The sequence below is a fragment of the Mauremys mutica genome, chromosome 6 (genome assembly GCF_020497125.1).
Source record: "Mauremys mutica isolate MM-2020 ecotype Southern chromosome 6, ASM2049712v1, whole genome shotgun sequence".
Classification (NCBI taxonomy): domain Eukaryota; kingdom Metazoa; phylum Chordata; order Testudines; family Geoemydidae; genus Mauremys; species Mauremys mutica.
Genome location: NC_059077.1, coordinates 79559411 through 79578519, shown reverse-complemented (window position 1 = coordinate 79578519; position 19109 = coordinate 79559411). Strand labels below are relative to the sequence as shown.

At 41.3% G+C, this 19109-nt stretch overlaps 1 protein-coding gene across 4 annotated transcripts in view; it reads right to left on the bottom strand.

Annotated features, from left to right (window-relative positions):
* Positions 1–19109, bottom strand: part of AUH (AU RNA binding methylglutaconyl-CoA hydratase) — a 193065-nt gene that overhangs the window by 127227 nt on the left and 46729 nt on the right. For all 4 annotated transcript variants that reach the window (XM_045020787.1, XM_045020789.1, XM_045020790.1 and 1 more), the window contains exon 4: positions 12404–12490. In XM_045020787.1, the coding sequence (XP_044876722.1) occupies positions 12404–12490 (87 nt within the window). The remainder of the gene's footprint in view (positions 1–12403; positions 12491–19109) is intronic.

The window sequence follows — 19109 nt, the reverse complement described above, 5'->3', positions numbered from 1 at the left end:
AGTGTTTTAATGAGAAGTTTAGAATAGATGGGTACATAGATGAGGTAACTGAGTAAACAGTCTATGCAAAGTTACAGAACAAGGGATAAAAGATAGGTGATTGACAGTAGGAGAATGGAATCGCCCTGTCCTCAGGAGAGGTAACTTGCTCAATTATTTTTCTTGTATTATCTGTTTCTGCATGTTTATGTAATTCATCGGTGTTAAGAGTACTGTCTTAAAATGAACAAAAATAAAGGCTAAAAAACTGTTTAAGCCTAAATTGAAGTGGATCTCATTTATCATCCAATAGATTTGAGATTATCCATTACTCAGGTACAATGCGAGAGTCCCAGTATTTCACTGCTCTTCTAGAGCAGAAGATATATTGATATCCGATTCCTAGCAGATATATATATCACACCCATATAAGTCCTTTTTACTACCCATTATTGTACTTGGAATCACTAGTATCTTGTCAATCTTCATTTTTCTGCGTTGATACCTATGAAAATTATGTCCATAGACTAGCATTCATATAGACTCTGATACAGATACATCAAGAGTCAAGAGCAGTAAACATTTCTATTGCAGAGCAACTCAGATTACAAAAGATGCAGCAGGGCAAAAGGATCAAGATATGCAGCACCAAGCCAGAACAAGATGGTACACAACTCAAAGGGTGAGTCTCCATGGATTACTGAAGAAACTTCAGTTACTGGTAACTATATCAAAACAGAATCTAAGTTAATCAGATCATCTGGATACTGTACAGTAGGCAAAAACCTGCACTTCGATTTGTACTCATAACTTGCCATGTGCTAACAAAGATGGCTGTTTAAACTTCTTGCTTCACTAGATGACAGAAGAAAAGATCATTCAAATATATCTCAAAAAGTAGATATTTACTAAGATAATTTGAGAGCTCTTCCTCTTAACTCTATAATATGAATATCTTGGGCTAACACACCTTGGATTTATGATTTAATCTAGTTCAGTGTATGTTCTAGCTCAGAATCAAAAAGTTCCCTCAAGTACCGAAATAACCTTTTCAAAGAGGGCTCTGTCAGAAGTCTCACTATTTAAAAAGCAAAAGAAAGGTTATTCCTGCAAGATGTTAATATCTTAAATTAAAAAATAAGTTCTTGCCAAATACACAAAGAGAACTCTGTGCATCCAAAAGCATGCCCAGGCAAATAAGCTGTAATGAGTAAGAGTATGCACGTGCACAATTTTTATTTTCTCTGTAAATGGTAAAGAGAGAAGCCTTGCTGTTTGATGAAGAAGGTAGATACTGTACATTGTTTCTAGCTGAGAGAATATCAGACAAACTATTACCCAGTTAGGTTTCTCCTCTATGCATCAGAAGCTACCAGTGAAAGAGGATGTCCTCAAGATACAGCGTTTTCCTTCTCGTCTACAAATTTCCATCATCGATGGAAGAATACAGATTTTATTAGCAGCTTTTTAATGTTACATATACCAATGTAGAAACTTTCATATAGGCCATGTATGAGAATTAATTAATCAAAATAGAAAATCAAGGAATTGATGGAATTAAGATGGATGTTTAAAAAGGACCCTCTAGCTACAAATATTGAACATATTCCCTGATTTCCTTACATCTTTTTGTACTCATTTAGCCTGGCTGACATGTATAAAGAGACTGCAACAAGAACCCGATGTACATCCATATTTACTAACCCTGGGCTCCGATTCCTAGCTATCAATTTTTGTTCTAACCCCGATCCCTGACTCCTGTTCAGGCTACCTTACATGACAGCCCACATCTGGGTCACATGATAGTGGGGTTCTTGAACTGTGGTAGGGCAATAGCAGGAATACTTATCCCTATTCCAGCACCATCCAGTCTTGCTAGTGAATACATAAGACAAAAGGGGTACTTTTCCATGGTTATGCAACTGCTAGTGGATCACCAGACATGTTTCACTGGTCTGGTCAGAGACATAGGTTGTTTTTTTTTAAAATACATAACATAATTGGAGATATACCAATCTCCTATAACTGGAAGGAACCTTGCAAGGTCATTGAGTCTAGCCCCCTGCCTTCACTAGCAGGACCAATTTTTGCCCCCCTCAAGGATTGAATTCACAACCCTGGGTTTAGCAGACCAATGCTCAAACTACTGAGCTATTCCCTCCCGGTGCTGGGTTTGCAGCAGCATCCCCTGGCTTGAAGTGGTTTCCAGGATATGGAAGGTTTACAGTTTGGTTCCATGGTTCTCAGCATCCCCATTTACAAATTGTTCCAGCACTCCATGTCAGGAAAGGTGCATGCTGCTTGCATCTTTAAGAACATGGGACTTTTTCTAAAAGATGCAAGCAGGAACATTCTTCCCTGGCTGGCACATTCTCATTGATGATGTTGAAATGTCAATTGATTCTGAGGGACCCAGCTTACGCCTTCCCCCCCCGCTCATGAAACTGTACACTTGCCACCTCAGCGGAACTAAGGAAAGATTCAACTACCAGCTGAGCAGGTGCAAGATGACTGTTGAATATGCTTTTGGTAGATTAAAATATCATTGGTGATCTTTAAAGATTAAGTTGGATCTCAGAAAGGCAAACATTCCTATTGTTTTTGCTGCATGTTGTGTATTATATAATATTTGTGAGGTGAAGGAGGGAGGGGGAAGTGGTTTATAAGAGGCAGCAACCATGAGTTTTCCCCTGGTTTGGAAAGTCTCCTGTACATGAGGTTTTTGGGCATTCAGTTCAAATATATTCTTCAACATCTGTGTTGGATTCCTGAGCCATAATATCCTGGTGCATTTCCCATGCACCTCTCTGTCCTTTTTCCCTCTCCTCCAGCAACTGTTCTCCCCCCACTCCTACAAAACATCATTAGATTTACAATCACAATGGAAAGATAAGTCCCAAAACTCCCTTACATTATTCCCATAATACCTTTAATAAGAAATACTAATTGTAACTTCAGTTTTGGAGCACCTCATTACACAACCGCTTTGCAGCTCAAGCCATGGTGAGCATGGACTAGCTGGGACAAGACAGGGGTGAGGACTGTTGCATGAGAGGCTTAGAAGCTGTGTGTCTCTGGGTATGAGTATAGGGAAAGTGCAGTAAATATTGCCAATATTTTCACAGGGAGTGTGATTTGGCTGATCTCTCACTCATGCGGGTTACAGAGGCCCACAGAACACAGCTGTTACTCACATCCTCATGCTGCCTAGGCCTATATGCTGCTGCCAATTTACTGTAGTGGTGCCTGTGGAAATCATAGCAGAGGCATAGGAATGTCTCCTATCATGGGGGAAGACATAAAGCAGCCATCCCTAGAAATGTTTGGGAAACAACTGTATAGTACCTCCATGAAAATTTCACTGAGATTGTTCAAGAGGATAAAAGGGATGTCCCTGTTCAGATAAACTAAGTACTCTGCTTCGGGTAGAACTGTGGAATCCTTCCCCTTCGCCCCACCCAGTCCAACAAGCCAAAGAAAGGAAAAGCAAACTCCTCTTTTACTTTTTTCTTCTAACCTCTACTAGATCACAGGGCAATGATCTGATGAGGACTGTGTAATTAGGCTGGCCACATTAATTTTTTTTAATTTATTTTCTCACATACATTAGTTGATTGAAGTGCCAACTGCATAAGCACTCCAAAGCATTAACTTTAATTATATTCCTGGGGGTGGTTTTACAAGTAAAATGAGGAATCAAAAGTTGACACTTTCGTTCTCTAAACACATGGATGGGATGGTCGCCATTTTAAATAGGGAAGAAGGGAGGGAGGAAGAGACGGGAGGTATCAGGCAACAAAAAGAGGGGGAAATTATTATAAGGAATAATGTATCCACACACTTACCTCAGCTCCCTTCCCCTCCTCATCTGTGCTTGCCTGGCAGGACTGGCTTGATTCCAACTGAGTTTTGAATACCTCCTTGTTCACTGCATGGTTTGCATGCCCCTCTGTCTCCACCCGCCACCTGCCCCAGACACTGCAGCTGTTTCGGCATCCAGCTTTCACCAAGTGTCCACAGTCACGGTGCTTGTGTGGTCCCTGCCAAGTAAGGCAGCAGAAGCAGCAGATCTGCAGGGGACAGCTCCAGATTTGTTGCTGCTCTCCCTTGCCTTCTGTTGGGCCCGCTAAAGTTTCTTGGCTTTCACCAAGAATTGCTGCTCATCCCTGTCATGCCCCAGATTTAGCATCACCTGCACAATCTGCAAGTAGTTGTCTATATTTCTTTGGGTGCACCTTAGCTGGCCTTGCACAGCCACTTTTCCCCACAGGCAAAGGAGATCCGTGACTTCTTTCCTGCTCCAGGCAAGAGCACATCTACTAGCTCTGCATGGATCTGGCATGACTGGATGCTCACAATGGTGGACAATCAGGAAAAGGCATTTCAAAAACAAGCTGGAGGATTTAAGGTGTAGACAGACTTAAGGTATCGGTGACACCTGGGCAACGGAGTTCAAAATTGTGACCTGAGTGACCACTTTTGCAGGGACAGGGGCATTGTGGGACAACTCCTGGAGAACAGTTAGGGTCGACACAGGTAATGCCGTGTCTACACTTGCACTACGTCAACAGAAGTAGGTCGGCTTTAGCTCTGTCTCATCTCAGGAGGTCGTGTTATTACATCAATGAAACAGGGAACTTATGTCAGTGAAAGGCAAATTAAGATGTGGACCCATGCAAAGTTATATAGAACCACGTTAGGTCAACCTAACTTTAATGCAGACCAGGCCTTAGATCCTACAATTCTGGATCTGGAAGATTTGGGACATTAGAATTTACTAATATTTCCTTACCCATCCTTACAACAAATTTTAGAGTCTTATTAGGAAAGGGAAAAAAGTATAACAAAAATCCTGTAAGCAATGTTGTTATGTAAATGGGTAATAAACATCTTGGATGGAAAAGTTTAATGCTGCATTCATTGGCATTATCAAACTTTATAACTCTGTTTTTTAATTAAAAACAATTCAATGAAATTTGACAAAGCACATAATTTCAGCTCTGCAGGGACAGCACTGCTTACTTAGTTATTTCTTATATAAAGAGTAATTTAAATTAATTCAACATTAAAAGAAGCAGTAAATCAAAGCTACTGCTGGAAAACAACCAAGACCTCAGCAATGTGTTTCAGCCTACTAGCAAGTCTGACTACGTTAGCCTTGCTCTATACTTCTGCTGAACAGGCACTGAACTATTTACAGCTGGAAACACACTGGGCAAAATCCTCCCCCCTTAACATTGAGCAATAATGAGAGAGAAGGTGACCCAGGGTAGTCTCAGATATGAGCCGGTTATGGTTCAGGGGTGAGCAGTAGCTATGATCTTCTTCATTCTTTCTGTGGGTACTCTTAAGTAATAGGCCTACACGTGCACTTGAAAGAGTGCTCACAGAAAGAGTGGAACCCTGCAATTCACTCCACTTTAGACTGGATCACCCCAGGCTACAGCACCCCCTGTTTACCAACCATGTTCCACCTCTCTGGAACTGTGATCAGCTGATAAAAGCAATGCCCCCCTGCAGAGTTTAGCCATTAGTCATATTTTTAGCCAGCACAATATAAGCACTAAACCCGTAGATACATATTTAACATTCATAGAAATTAATGCATATTATTCCCATGTTCTTCACAGAGCCTCATACTAGATAAACAACATTATAATAGGATAATGTATTATAGTGTTGAATATTTTATTTATTTTCTTAGCATTGGCCATTATACCAAAATTGTGTTATTTTCCAGTGAGAGAGACTGGGGGGAGGGAAAGAGGAGGCGGGGGGCGGGAGACAACAGATTTATAGTATGACTATTATAGAATTCACTTTGATGGGTTTAATTGTACATTAAAATTCACTTCAAGGTCTTGACCTGGAACCAATTTTACATCCCTCTGACAGATATTCTATATCCTTGATTAAAACCTATGGATCATTTCTCATACCTCACCCACTTTCCAAACAAATACCTTTGTTCTAAAAACCTACAATCTTCCAGCTGATTGGAACAGATCTCTGAATCTTAACAGCTTTTAATCATCCAGATAGATCATTGCTGGGCAATGGAAAATAAGCCCTCAGGTCTGGGTCACTGCCTCCACTGTTACACTATGTATTATAAAAGTAGCATCAGTAGATGTACTACAGCCAAGATGAAGGATGTAGAGTACAATGGTTACGTTTCAGGCAGAATTAATGTAGTTAGAGTCTCAAAAAGCATAATTTAATTGGTATTCGTCTATTCTAGTACTGCTCTGACCATGCAACTCCCTTCTTCACATTCTTTCACTGGCTTCCTCTTGCCTCCTCCTTCAAGGCACTTCAACACCCAATCTCGGTGTGTATCTCCTCCTACTGCCTACACTATCAAACCCATTTTGAATAACCCTTTACTGCCTTCGTCTCCCACTCCTGTTTTTGTGGTTTCTTATGTTTGGAACTCTCTTCCTTTCCATGCTGCAGCAGGTGATGTTCTCTTCATTCAAATCACTCCTTTCAAAAAGAAAAGAAAAAAAAACCACTTTTATGGAGTCTTTCAGCAATAATCCCACAAGGATTATCTTCATTGTTCCAAGACTGAATGTTATTAACATTATTTTATGTCTGTAACTACTGTACCATCTAAATTAAGACAGTACGTTCCTTGAAACAGAGATCATTTATTTTTGTTTCCTTAGTATCAAGCACACTATAGGCACTCAAAGATACTGTCAAAGATATTTACAAACAATAATCCACAAAACACCACCAGTACTGCCACTACCCTCTCCTGGAGGTTCCATCACCATGGAAGCTGGTCTTTTAACCTTCAAATCAGGGCCGCAAAAGAATCCCACTGGCTGAAACACTAAATTAGGACATCACCTGGCCAGGCTGAACCTGACCCTACCCAGGCTGGCTCTGCCTACTTTTGAGGCTGCACCAGCCAGTTTCATAAATTGAGATGTGGTGGTCAATGGCTGGTAAAGCGGGTGTCAGGGCAATTTACATGGCTGTGCATTCTTGGGGGCCAAGGGACCAAGTTCTGCTGGCCAGTGCAAATAAGAATTTATGGCATTAATTTGGCATAGTATCGCTTTCTATGCGTGAAGGATGTAGAAGATTAGGAAAAGAAGACTTCAGAGGATGAGTGATTTTTTCCAAAGTCTGAGCAAGGACTTAAGTTTGGAGGTGACACTTGGGAAATCCTTAAAGAAACAGGGATGATAGACGGAAATTAAGGGAGAATAAAAATGTGCCTTTCAGGAAGTTCTCTAGAAGCAACTATTTGCTTAGGCTTTGAATATTGATATCCTAATAACTAGGGAAAGTAAATGAAAATAACAAAATGTATGGCCTTTTTATCTGGGAAAGTCATAGTCAAAGAATAAATTTAAAAATAATTGAGGAATGTGAAAGCTATCTCCAAACAAAATAACTGCATATTACCCACTGCCTACAGCCATAACCACCACCTCAGGGTAAAAATTAATTAGCGCTTATAAGCCAAACAGAGTAAGGCCTATTTGGTATTTAGATGGACGATGTAAATCAAAAACAAAAACCAAAAAGCCACCAGTTACTTACAATAATATGAAAATTTGGTGTCTCTCTCAATTGAGTTGGTACTGAATCATGATCCAGCACGGTGCCAGGAAGCAATGTGCTGCTGTAACCCACACACCTCCTGGGTGTGGTGCTCTGTCCCATGTAGTTGCATTGAGACTACTTAGAGAGAGATTAATGAATCTGCTCTACAACTTTAGCCAAGAGTCATACGGCTTTTAGCTCATGCAATAGAGGCTCGTGTATTTAGCTTCAGAGGTCCCAGGTTCGATCCCACCAGACAACGAACCGGGGCTGTCAGTGTTACACTGCTTTCAGACAGAATATAAAATCAAGGCTGACCACTCTTGGGCTGGGATTTTCAAAGGCATACAAGAGAGTTAGACATCCAAATCCCACTGAAATTCAATGGGACTGGACACCCAATCCTTAGGGATTTTTGCACATATATAAAGGATATGGCCAAACTCCAGCTGGAGTAATTATATATAATACTGCCCCAAATGAATTCTTGTTATTTTAATTTTTCATTCTTCCTTCTAAACAAAGTGTTTTGCTGGCACAGAATGGCTACCATGTTCCACCCCACAAGGAGTTACAGTTTATTTTGTAGCTAAAATCTCACTGGATGAACTGCACTGTGTAAATATAAAGGGACAGAGCCACAGCTGGCATACGCAAACATAGCACCATTGACTTCACTGTAGCTATTTCAGTTTACAGCAGCTGAGGATCTGGCACAAGGTATTATTTATTTCCAAAACATCAAAAAAGTGATGCATGTGTGTGTGCCAATGAGACTTTGCTTTAGTTTAGCCAGAAACCCTTTTGAAACTGTATACAACTAGGCAGATCTACTAATGTTTTCCCCTTGGAGAACTTTCAGCGTAAAAGCAGCCTTACGTCAGTAATGCAGAGTCTCAAGGTAGAATATAGTAATCGACAAGTAGTCTTATGTTCCTGTTCTATAAAAACAACCCACACAACTCTGGTATAATTTTAGCAAAAGCAACTAGTGCTAAAAATAGCAGTATGCTTTGATTTTTTCCCCCCTCAACTTTAAGCATTCAGAGCTACGACTAATAGCTCAGTACAATTTCTTCTGCTCTTTTTTCAAATGCTTATCTTTATACCAAGTGATATTTAATGTAATCTTAATACTTCCCCCAAATTTAGCATGAAGTCATAAATTAATCCCACATACAATTATATCTAAAAACTGTAGCAAACAAGTGCAGTATGATTTTAATTTATAGAAAAATCTTTTCTGTTGTTATATTCCTAATTAATTATGCTGCATCTTTGAAAAAAAATAAATAAATGAAGAACTGGTACAAGAACAAAAAATATAATCAAATTGTCAATAACTGCGAAAAGCTAAGACATATCAATTCAAAAGGCTGATTTTTAATAGTTAACGTCTTAAGCAATATTTATCTTTCATCTATTTTGGTTACACAGTTAAATAAGTTATTTTTCTTAAGGGCTCTGAAGACACACACTTCTTTAAAAGTATCTCCTTACTAAGTCAAACATCTGAATATAAACACTGTTTTCATAATGTGTTCTATTTCTGAAGAGCAAAAAGTAGTGCATATTTGAAACTGGTTTTCATCATTGATGTTGTATGGTAAAGGGACAAAAACAGGAAATTGAAAATATGTTTCTACAGCATTTGTACAATGACAAATAAATAATTGTTGGAAGATATTTTCCCCTTTGTGAAGTGTCTCTTGACATTATGGTTGCTTCTGGGCAGGAAAAAAAAATCTTCATTTGCTTGTTTTTAGTATACTGATTCATTGCCAGGAATCCAATGCAAATACACTGTCCCACTTGCTCTACTAAAATTAGTTTTTGTAATGCTAGACTACTCCTCCAGAAGAAAAAAAGAAGAACTGAAAACCTGACTTGTTAAAAGCTTAATGCTCACTTCCATTTGTAAAGGCATCATATACCTCACAACACACTGATCTCCAATTTGTGACGTATACTTTTTTTTTATATATAGTCTTCATCAGCTTCGTGATGGAGAAGACAAAGTGCAAACTATTTTGCAGAAATATTTCAGAATAAGTTATATTAATACTATCATGGCATGTACTGTTGGCATTGAACATACAAAACAATAATGCCCAAAATATGTAATTAATATATTACTTGAAATAATTAAACAAGAAAAAAAATGTCAAAAACACAGAGTATAAAAATAAGTGAATAGAATTATGTATGGATGGTTTCCTGGTATAACCGTGGAACAATCTATTCCCATTGCCTTTCAGGTAAAAGATGCATGGGAAACAGTTTTCCAACGTATGGATATTTTAAAGAGTTCACAATTTTTTCCCATCTTGAATCAGGATGAACAGTTGAAATCTCAAAAATATTAGTGGACTCTAATTTTTTTCTCTTTTAGGGGTGGGATGTCAATCAAAAATCATTTTGATAAGTTTCAAATATTTTGTTTCAATCTCCATTTTTTTCAGTTTAATTAGCTTATGTTTCAAAATTAAAAGTAATTTCAAACAGAAAACCATTTAAAAAATGTCAAAACAAAACATTTTGAAAATTTCAAACTTTTTTCTCAACATTTTTTCAACTCGGGACAATGATCAAACCCAACCCTGTTTCACGAATAGTTTCATTTTCAACAAATTTGCATTTTTTGACAAAACAAGTCATCATAAATTTCCCATTCACCTCTAGTCAGGATACCATATTAACTTAAAAAATCCTTTTGGCATTAGGATTCTCATCATTTTAAAAAGGGTGAGTTGGCTAAGATATCAAGTGCCTTTTCCAAGCTAAAACAAAGGATCTTTAAAAATATTTAGGAATTTATATCTGCAAATCATGCAATTACATGTATTCACAATTGCATCCCTTTTCTTGAGAAAGTGAATAGAGACATATAAGAATGAAAGGGTGCCCCTATCATGAGTAGTATTTCTGGCCTTCTAAACCTCATATAATTCAGTATCAGTATAACATTTAAGTCTTACCCACTTGGTAACAATGGAAAATATACTTCTGAATGCTCAATACTTACACAATCTCCTACAAGATCTAATTAAATTAAAGATAATCATCCATTTACCCAACAGGCTTTTGAAATATAAGGCAAAACACAGAGAAAGTCTAGCATCTCTAACTTTCCCATTTATCCCAATATAAAGATCCAAAAACTTTACCAGCTCCAAGGGAAAAAAAATATTTATTTATTTCATTTCTAAGGACAGACAGGATCCCATTCCCTCAGTTGGCGAAAAGTCTTTAAATCTATTACCTCTATCTAAACATTAAACTGAGTGTCAAAGAAAATCTTTTCAACAACTTGTTACCATTTGTTTTATAAGCCAACCGGAATGTTAATACTAGCACTTAAGGTAATAGTTACTGCAAGAAACTAATGGCTTATTCCTTTCTTATTGTTTTATTGTATTTTTTTAAAAAACAGCCTCAAGAATTTAGCTTACTTTAAAAGGGAGGAAAGGGGAATCAGACTGACACCACCATGAACTCCCATACTAAGACTATTTTTAAAATAGTTCGTTATTTACTTGATATAGCATATTGGTTTCATTTATAGCATTATGCCAGTTCAAGTTACGAAGCTGACCCAATGTTAATATGGTACAACATATAAAATTAGCCTTTAAAAAGCAATTGGCTCCTCTAGAGCAATTTTGAAGTATTAATAATTAATCTTTTTAAAGCTGAAATGAAGATCTAACCCTAGCTCCCTATGATAAAACCTAAAATCTTACAGATCAAACTTTGGTCCGGTTTACACTTTATGGGAGCCCATTGATTTCAGCCAGGTTAAGCAGTGTGTTACATCATGGCATACTTTTGCTCACAGGGTCTACATTTTGCTCTCATTCTTACCCATGTAAATTGGGAACAACTCCATTGTCTTCAAAGGCTCTCTGACTTTTGGGCTAGATAACACCTTCCTAAACTTCTTAATATGTAAAATAAACAACACTCACAGTCCTATAATTTAAGATGTTTATGATCCAACATTTATTTTCTTTAAAAAGAATGTCAATCCCACACAGCATCCCTGGAGGATTACACATGTAGTTTTTAAAAGAGTAATACTTTAAAAAATGTTGCTTGGGTCATCAGGCACTGTCAAAATTATGTATGATTGGATTCTTTAACCTCATATTAGTAATTTTGTAGCTTAAATTTATAAAAGGGATTGCTCCAGAGATACTATGTTAGACTGACCTTCCTTTTAATAAAAATACATTAATATCCTGTCAAAACCAATCAGATTACAATCTACAGAAATGTCACTTTTGGGTGGAGATTTCATATTCCAAAATGCACAGGCAAATTATTAAGCCCTAAAAGGAGTACTTACCACAAAACGGAATTTAAAACCAAAACTATCATTACCAAAAGGCACCACTATAATAAAGTAGATACAGATTTAACAATATTTTGCAATGTCATAAAACCACATTTTCCATCAACAGTACATGTTTAAAACATTTATACGATGTATCAAATGCTGTATTAAATGTATATCCAATAGAAGAAGGGGACAATAAAAATAAACCCCACGCCACCGAGGGGACACAGAACTACAATTCTTCCTCCATGAAAATATGATTCCAAACCACTTGGATATATTGTTAATCAGTCTGTGAAACAGCACCTTAATTTATTCTATAAGAAGTCAAACACTATTGTGCACATTTTAAAACACAATGTGCCAGTGACTCATAATTATCTCATCGACAAAAGTAGTTTTGGATATCCCATCGCATAGCAAGAATGAATCATACATGTTTGTCACTTCTTTGATCTGACCTTTAGAGATTAAAGAAGTTTGAGCTCTGCAACTATTCAACAGTGAGCTTATTTTACTTACCCATTTCATTAATAGTTGCTCTTGCTTTTGAGACAAAAGAACTAACTTCACTGGAGTGCATTTTGGCTCTTTCCTGAAGGTCAGCACCTGTAAGTGACATTTTATACATATATTAGTAAACTAACTGCAATACGGTAAATAGTATTCAAAGCTAGAATGTTATTACCATGTGCCAATAACATTCAAGTGCACTTTGAAATACTGCTAGTTCAAATTAATCAGTTATTCTCAGTCTATATTTTTCTTGAACTATGAGAAGAACTGAATGTGTACAGTGAAAAAACAGTGAAATTCAGACTATCCACTTTGATCAATTTTGCTCCAACTGAGACTTCTCCCACAACTTAAGGGCTTAATGACAAATCTTGATAGACAACACAGCTGCAATATATTAATCCAACTGTCGTGCTTGTGTTCACTTTTCTCAAAGCCAGGACTCTGTATTTTTTCATGTTACTAAACACATGAATAGAAATTCTTTGTTTCTTTCTTCAAGTATATACTAAAACACTTCTAGCAGCTTACTTATACAATATTGTGGTCATTACAATGTGTGTTATAAAATTAAAATGTCCTTTGAAGCTTGCTCTATGAAAAATTGTCCTTTTTTCACTAATAGAAAAAAGAGATATAGACTCAATCACAGTATCTAGATATGGAAAAAACCTATTAAATAGAGTCCTCCCCCTGCAACAGTAGAATATCATGTAAATGGAACAGACACAAGCAGTCAACCCACGTGCATGTATTCTCCAGACAACACGTATGTCATTCCCACTAGGATGAATAAAATATTTTTCTCTGATTTGTAAAAATGCTACTATCAAATTAGTATTTTGGCACACGTATATCTTGTTTTTAACCTTTATGTACAACTACTGATACAAACTGAACAGATCTTCATCTCAGAAATAAAATTATTCCCCACAGTCAGCACCTCTCTCCTGCCCTTTCAGGTAAAAGCATCAGACTCCGATCCAGCAAAGCTCTTAAAACACATGCTTGAGTACTTTACTGGATCGGAAAAAGATTGAACAGATGTTCTTACTGGGCTCTATTCTTGGCCTCCTCCTCTTCTCCTCCTATACTCACTCACTCTCTCTGGGCTCCTTCATACAAAAGCACAGCTTCAGCTATCATTTTTCTACTAACAAATCACAGGTTTACCTCTCTGACCTTGTTCTTCCCGTGCAAACTAAAATCTCAACTTATCTGGTGTATCCTTGTGGATATGCAGCCATCATCAAATTCAACATGGCCAAAAATTAGCTCTTAATCTTCATCTCCCAATTCCACTGTATGTTCTTATGTTCGTAAAGATGCCAACCTTTGCCACCCAACAATCAAATTTCCCCTCAAGGTACTTCACATTTTCTCCCATGCTGCCCATTATGCAGTGGGGAAAGAGTGTGGGTGTCTCTCTGTACAAAAAACAAAAAAGCCATTACATTACTCTCCTCTAAACCTATTCTTAAAGTCCACCTATGCCATGAGACATACAACACTCAACAGTTGCAGTAATGCAATTACTGCTTATAATACTAATCATAATTATCTCACTGTTCCTTTGACCTCCATCTGTTCACTCTATTTGTTGTGTCTAGTCATACTCGTGCTGTAACCTTTTGGGGCAGGAACTCTTTTCATTATCTGCATGTTCAGTGCCAAACAGAATGGGGCATCGATCCTGACTACTGGCTCTACATAATACAAATAAATAATAATATATTATCTACAGCTAGCACTGTTAAGTTTAAATAGCACTATTAGATACAGGCCAAGTTTCCAAGTGTAAGGATAGTCCCATATTGACAACAGTGAAATAAACTAATTGGGCAGTCATGAAAAGTGGGCATTACTGTGGTCAAATCTGTATTGGAGAGGAATGGCTGCAATTATCTACCCCAGTAATACACAGACTTTGCATACCAAAAACTTAACAGGAACCTGTGAGTCTAATAACATTTGCATGTGAATGTGCATAAATTTGGGTAGGCTTTAAATCATAGACAAATGCATACAACTATTCTTTTTATTTATAAAATTCTAACTGAATAGAGTGCCTTACAAGACACCAAAAAGCAAAATATGCTTTGAAAGCTGAAGAGGAAATGGTGTGAATAAAAACAGTAGCACTGTTGCTTTGACACCAACTTCAGACATTATAGAATATAGTGTCATCATGAGCCTGAGAGGCAATTGTAGAGGTGGTGTTGTTGTTGTTTTTCTATTGGTGAAAGAGATAAGGTTTCGAGCTTGCACATAGCTCTTCTCCAGGTACTTTGGGAGACATTCATAGAAATTCAATCAATTTTTTTGGCAAAACTTGGATAAGAGTAGATAAAAAGATTGTAAGAGTATTAAAAGGGCCATTGTCAACCTGAAATGTAATTGTTAAAAAAAATAGTTCAAAGTCATTTCAGGTACCATATTTGCTCAAGTACCCCAGCCAATTTCTGTGGTTTTACAATTACATTTTCCTATTTAAAAAAATTTCTCTGCCCTATTGACAGAAAAAGGTGTCAAATTCCCACAGCAAACAAACTTAAAAAATAGTGGTTTTTTTCTAATCTCTTCCTTTTTTAGTAATCTTAGATGATGTAACAATTGTTGCTAAACTTTTTCAGAGAGAAGTGTGAGTTTTAAGTAGATGGTGTTCCTTTAACTTCAGCTTCAGCATCTTTTAGTTCAGGAGAGAGTTGGACTGCCAACAATTTATTATTTTTGTTCTCTTTAAAAGAATCAGCCATTGATCAAACTTGAACCATTTTGCAAAGGAGCTACTCAGAGATATTTCTCAGGAATTTGCTCACAAGTCAGGAAGTGGCAACAGCTATGTTACCAAAGGCAGTCATGAAAAAGATTGCAGCTACACGCAAAGGCCTCCATTCCCTTAAAAGTTTACTATTTTAAAGCATCAGAAAACAATACTTTGTCAACTGCTCAGAGTCAAGAAGTAGCTTCGGATTTTCAGACAACAGATAGCCTTGCAGAATGAGCCTTCACAAGTTTCCTCAGTGGATTGCAGCTGAAGCCCCAGGTTCTGTTTAGCCCAGGGGTCTCAAACATGCGGCCCGCCGGCCGCATGCGGCCCGCGGAGCTCTTCCCTGCGGCCCGCGGAGCTCCCCCACCAGGGCCAGCTCTAGAGTGGGGAGCCCAGAGCCTTTTAACTCCCAGCCGCGGCTGGGAATCAGAAGGCTCCGAGCTGCCCGCCGCGGCGGGGAGCCCAGAGCCTTTTAACTCCCAGCCGCGGCTGGGAATCAGAGGGGGCTCCGGGCTCCCAGCCGCGGCGGGGAGCCCAGAGCCTTTTAACTCCCAGCCGCGGCTGGGAATCAGAGGGGGCTCCGGGCTCCCAGCCGCGGCAGGGAGCCCAGAGCCTTTTAACTCCCAGCCGCGGTTGGGAATCAGAAGGCTCCGAGCTGCCCGCCACGGCAGGGAGCCCAGAGCCTTTTAACTCCCAGCCGCGGCTGGGAATCCGAGGGGGCACCGGGGTCCCAGCCGCGGCGGGGAGCCCAGAGCCTTTTAACTCCCAGCCGCAGCTGGGAATCAGAAGGCTCCGAGCTGCCCGCCGCGGCAGGGAGCCCAGAGCCTTTTAACTCCCAGCCGCGGCTGGGAATCAGAAGGCTCTGAGCTGCCCGCCGCGGCAGGGAGCCCAGAGCCTTTTAACTCCCAGCCGCGGTTGGGAATCAGAGGGCTCCGGGCTGCCCGCCGCGGCAGGGAGCCCAGAGCCTTTTAAATCCCAGCCGCGGCCGGGAATCAGAGGGGGCTCCGAGCTGCCCGCCGGGGCAGGGAGCCCAGAGCCTTTTAACTCCCAGCCGCGGCTAGGATTTGCTGGGGCGGGGGGCGGCGCTCTGGCGGTTGCGGGTCGGCGGCTCCGGTGGACCTCCCGCAGGCATGCCTGAGGGAGGTCCACCGGGGCCATCTGCCGCCCTCCCCAGGATGCCGCCCCAAGCGGGTGCTTGGCCCGCTGGTGCCTAGAGCCCGCCCTGTCCCCCACTTACTGCCTGTCGCCGCCAAACTCCCCTCACCCCCGCCCCCCCTCCCCGAGTTATTTTCTGTGCCTAAGCTCCCCCGCGCGCTGCTCCCCAATGGTTTGGGGCCCGGGTCTCTCCCCTGGCCCCACCTGCTGCCCCCGCGCGGCGGCCCCCGGTGTCTCCCGGCCCCCACTTGCTGCCCCCTCACCGCCCGGAGCCTGCCCGGGAGCTCAGGCTGACTCCACTCCTCCGCTATGCCGGCTTCCGGCATCACCTGCTGCCGCAGGGTCCTAGCGCCCCCCTGCACTAGGGCCAGGGCAGGCTGCCCTTCCCCTGCCCTTCTGCCCTAGTCCTGAGACTCTCCAATGCCCCGAGCCTCTCCAATGCCTCAAACCCCTCACCCTCAGCCCCACAGCCCTCACCCTGCACCCCCTCCTATCCCCAAACTCCGTCCCAAAGCCTGCACCCCCACCACCCTGCCGCAGCCTGGAGCCTGCACCGAGCACAGAGCCTGCACTCCAGACGCCGCCCCCCACCCCCACCCAAACTCCCTCCCAGAGCCTTAGGCAGTAAATCTAAGTGCATGTTTTGTCCTTTGAGTGAGGTGCATTACTGAGTGTATATATTTATTAAAACTGTAGATTCTACATTAAAGTGTCAACCAACACTGTCACAATGACATAACCAAAATTTAGTACAAAATTTGACAAAACGTCAAAATTAGCACTGACGTTTCACATTACAGTTAAAGAAGTTAATAAAAAAGTTAATAAATTGACTTTTAATAGCATACTATATTTTAATACTATACTACTATATTACTCTTCTTTTTTTTTCTGCCTACCTCCAGGCGCTTCCTGCCGCCAAGCCGCCAAACAGCTGTTGGTGGCGCTTAGCACTTTCCAGGAGGGAGGGGGGAGGAGCGGGGAGCCGCGCACTTAGGGGAGGAGGTGGAGAAGAGACAGGGCAGGGGCGGGGCCTCATGGAAGGGGTGGATTGGGGGTGGGGCCAGGGGCAGCAAGGGGGCGTGTCAGTGATGCGGCCCTCGGGCCAATGCACTAGTCCTCATGCGGCCCTCGGGGTCATTTGAGTTTGAGACCCCTGGTTTAGCCTAATCCTTCCAACACCCACTCTGAACATACCTCCAGAGGTTGCAGACTGTGAGCTAGAGCTCATAGGCAGCAGGTATTGTAGACAGGAAAGGCTGTGCCTCCCCAAACAGACTGGCATAGCCCCGCCTATGCCCCACCCCCAGATTCCCTCCTGCCTGCTGTTCCCTTCTGTGGTCCAGAGGCTGGGGCAGGCAGGCTGATGAGCCACAGTGCATACAAGATGGCTGGGGCCACGCTGCCCGCCCAGCACTCCAAGGCTGGAGGCGCTCTGGACATGCCACCCCACCTGCCCAGCGTTCTAGGGCTGGAGGAACTCCGGATGCACTGCCTGCCCGCCCAGCACTGGGGGCACGCTGGCCATGCCTCTTATCTGCCCAGTGCTGGGGGTGCTCCAGCCACGCCGCCTGCCCAGCGCGCTGGGAGCATGGGGAGGAAGAGAGGGGGCTGCAATGGTGGGGGGGAGGGGTGCTCTGGTGGGGGAGGGGTGAAAAAGGGGGCAGGGCCTCGGGCAGAGGGGGAGGAACTGGGGGCTAGCCACCCCCAAGGGTGCCTTCACCCGCTGCCCATGCTAGAGGTCATATACTTTGAATAGGCCTTTTCCTTCTCTTACTTATAATACCAAACTACAACAGAGAAGCAGAAGACCAACTTTAATACAGTTATAGTTCTATCCTAAACGTTAAACACATTTTGTAGTTCCCCTGTAAATATCTTTGCCCTCAGATACATGTGCAACTCCCACTAAAGTCAATGGGTGAAATCTTGGCTCCACTGAAGCCAATGGCAAAACTCCCGTTGATTTCAACAGGAGCAGGATTTCACCCAATCGGAGTTGTCCATACATATTTAAGGAAAAAAATTATTGGCTGCATACAATCAAACTTGGGAAACAAACATTTACTACTTAAGTTATTCCCTGCTTTGACAGTCATTTTTTGTATTTTCTAATATATGGGTCTTATAAAAGTTCTATCAAAACTAAGCTTCTTTTCCTTCATCCTGCAATGAATTCATAACCTTGCACAGAAACTACACCAGGGATCAGCAACCTTTGGCACGGAGCACGCCAGGGTAAGCACCCTGGCGGGCTGGGCTGGTTTGTTTACCTGCCACGTCTGCAGGTTCGACCGATCGTGGCTCCCACTGGTCACAGTTTGCTGCTCCAGGCCAATGGGGGCTGCGGGAAGCGGCGCGGGCAGAGGGATGAGCTATCTGCCTCTTCCCTGGAATGGCGAACCGCGACCAGTGGGAACCGCGATCGGCCAAACCTGTGGACATAGCAGGTAAACAAACTGGCCCGGCCCGCCAGGGTGCTTATCTTGGCGGGCCTCATGCCAAAGGTTGCCGATCCCTGAACTACACTATTATAATGTAATACATACATTTTACTGAAAGATCAAGAAAGAATAGATAGACTGGGGAGGAATAAAGCCTTGTTTAAACAGAAATAGCCTGTTTTTTAATTATACAAGTCACAAAAATAAATAAAAGTTATGATTATTATTCTACAAAGTAAACAGATTGTGCTTCAATTTAAAACCCATAAAAGTTTCTCCCAGTAAAAAAAATTCTCATTTAAAGCTGCTGCTGGCAGTGCCACAATGTAGATTGATGAAATAA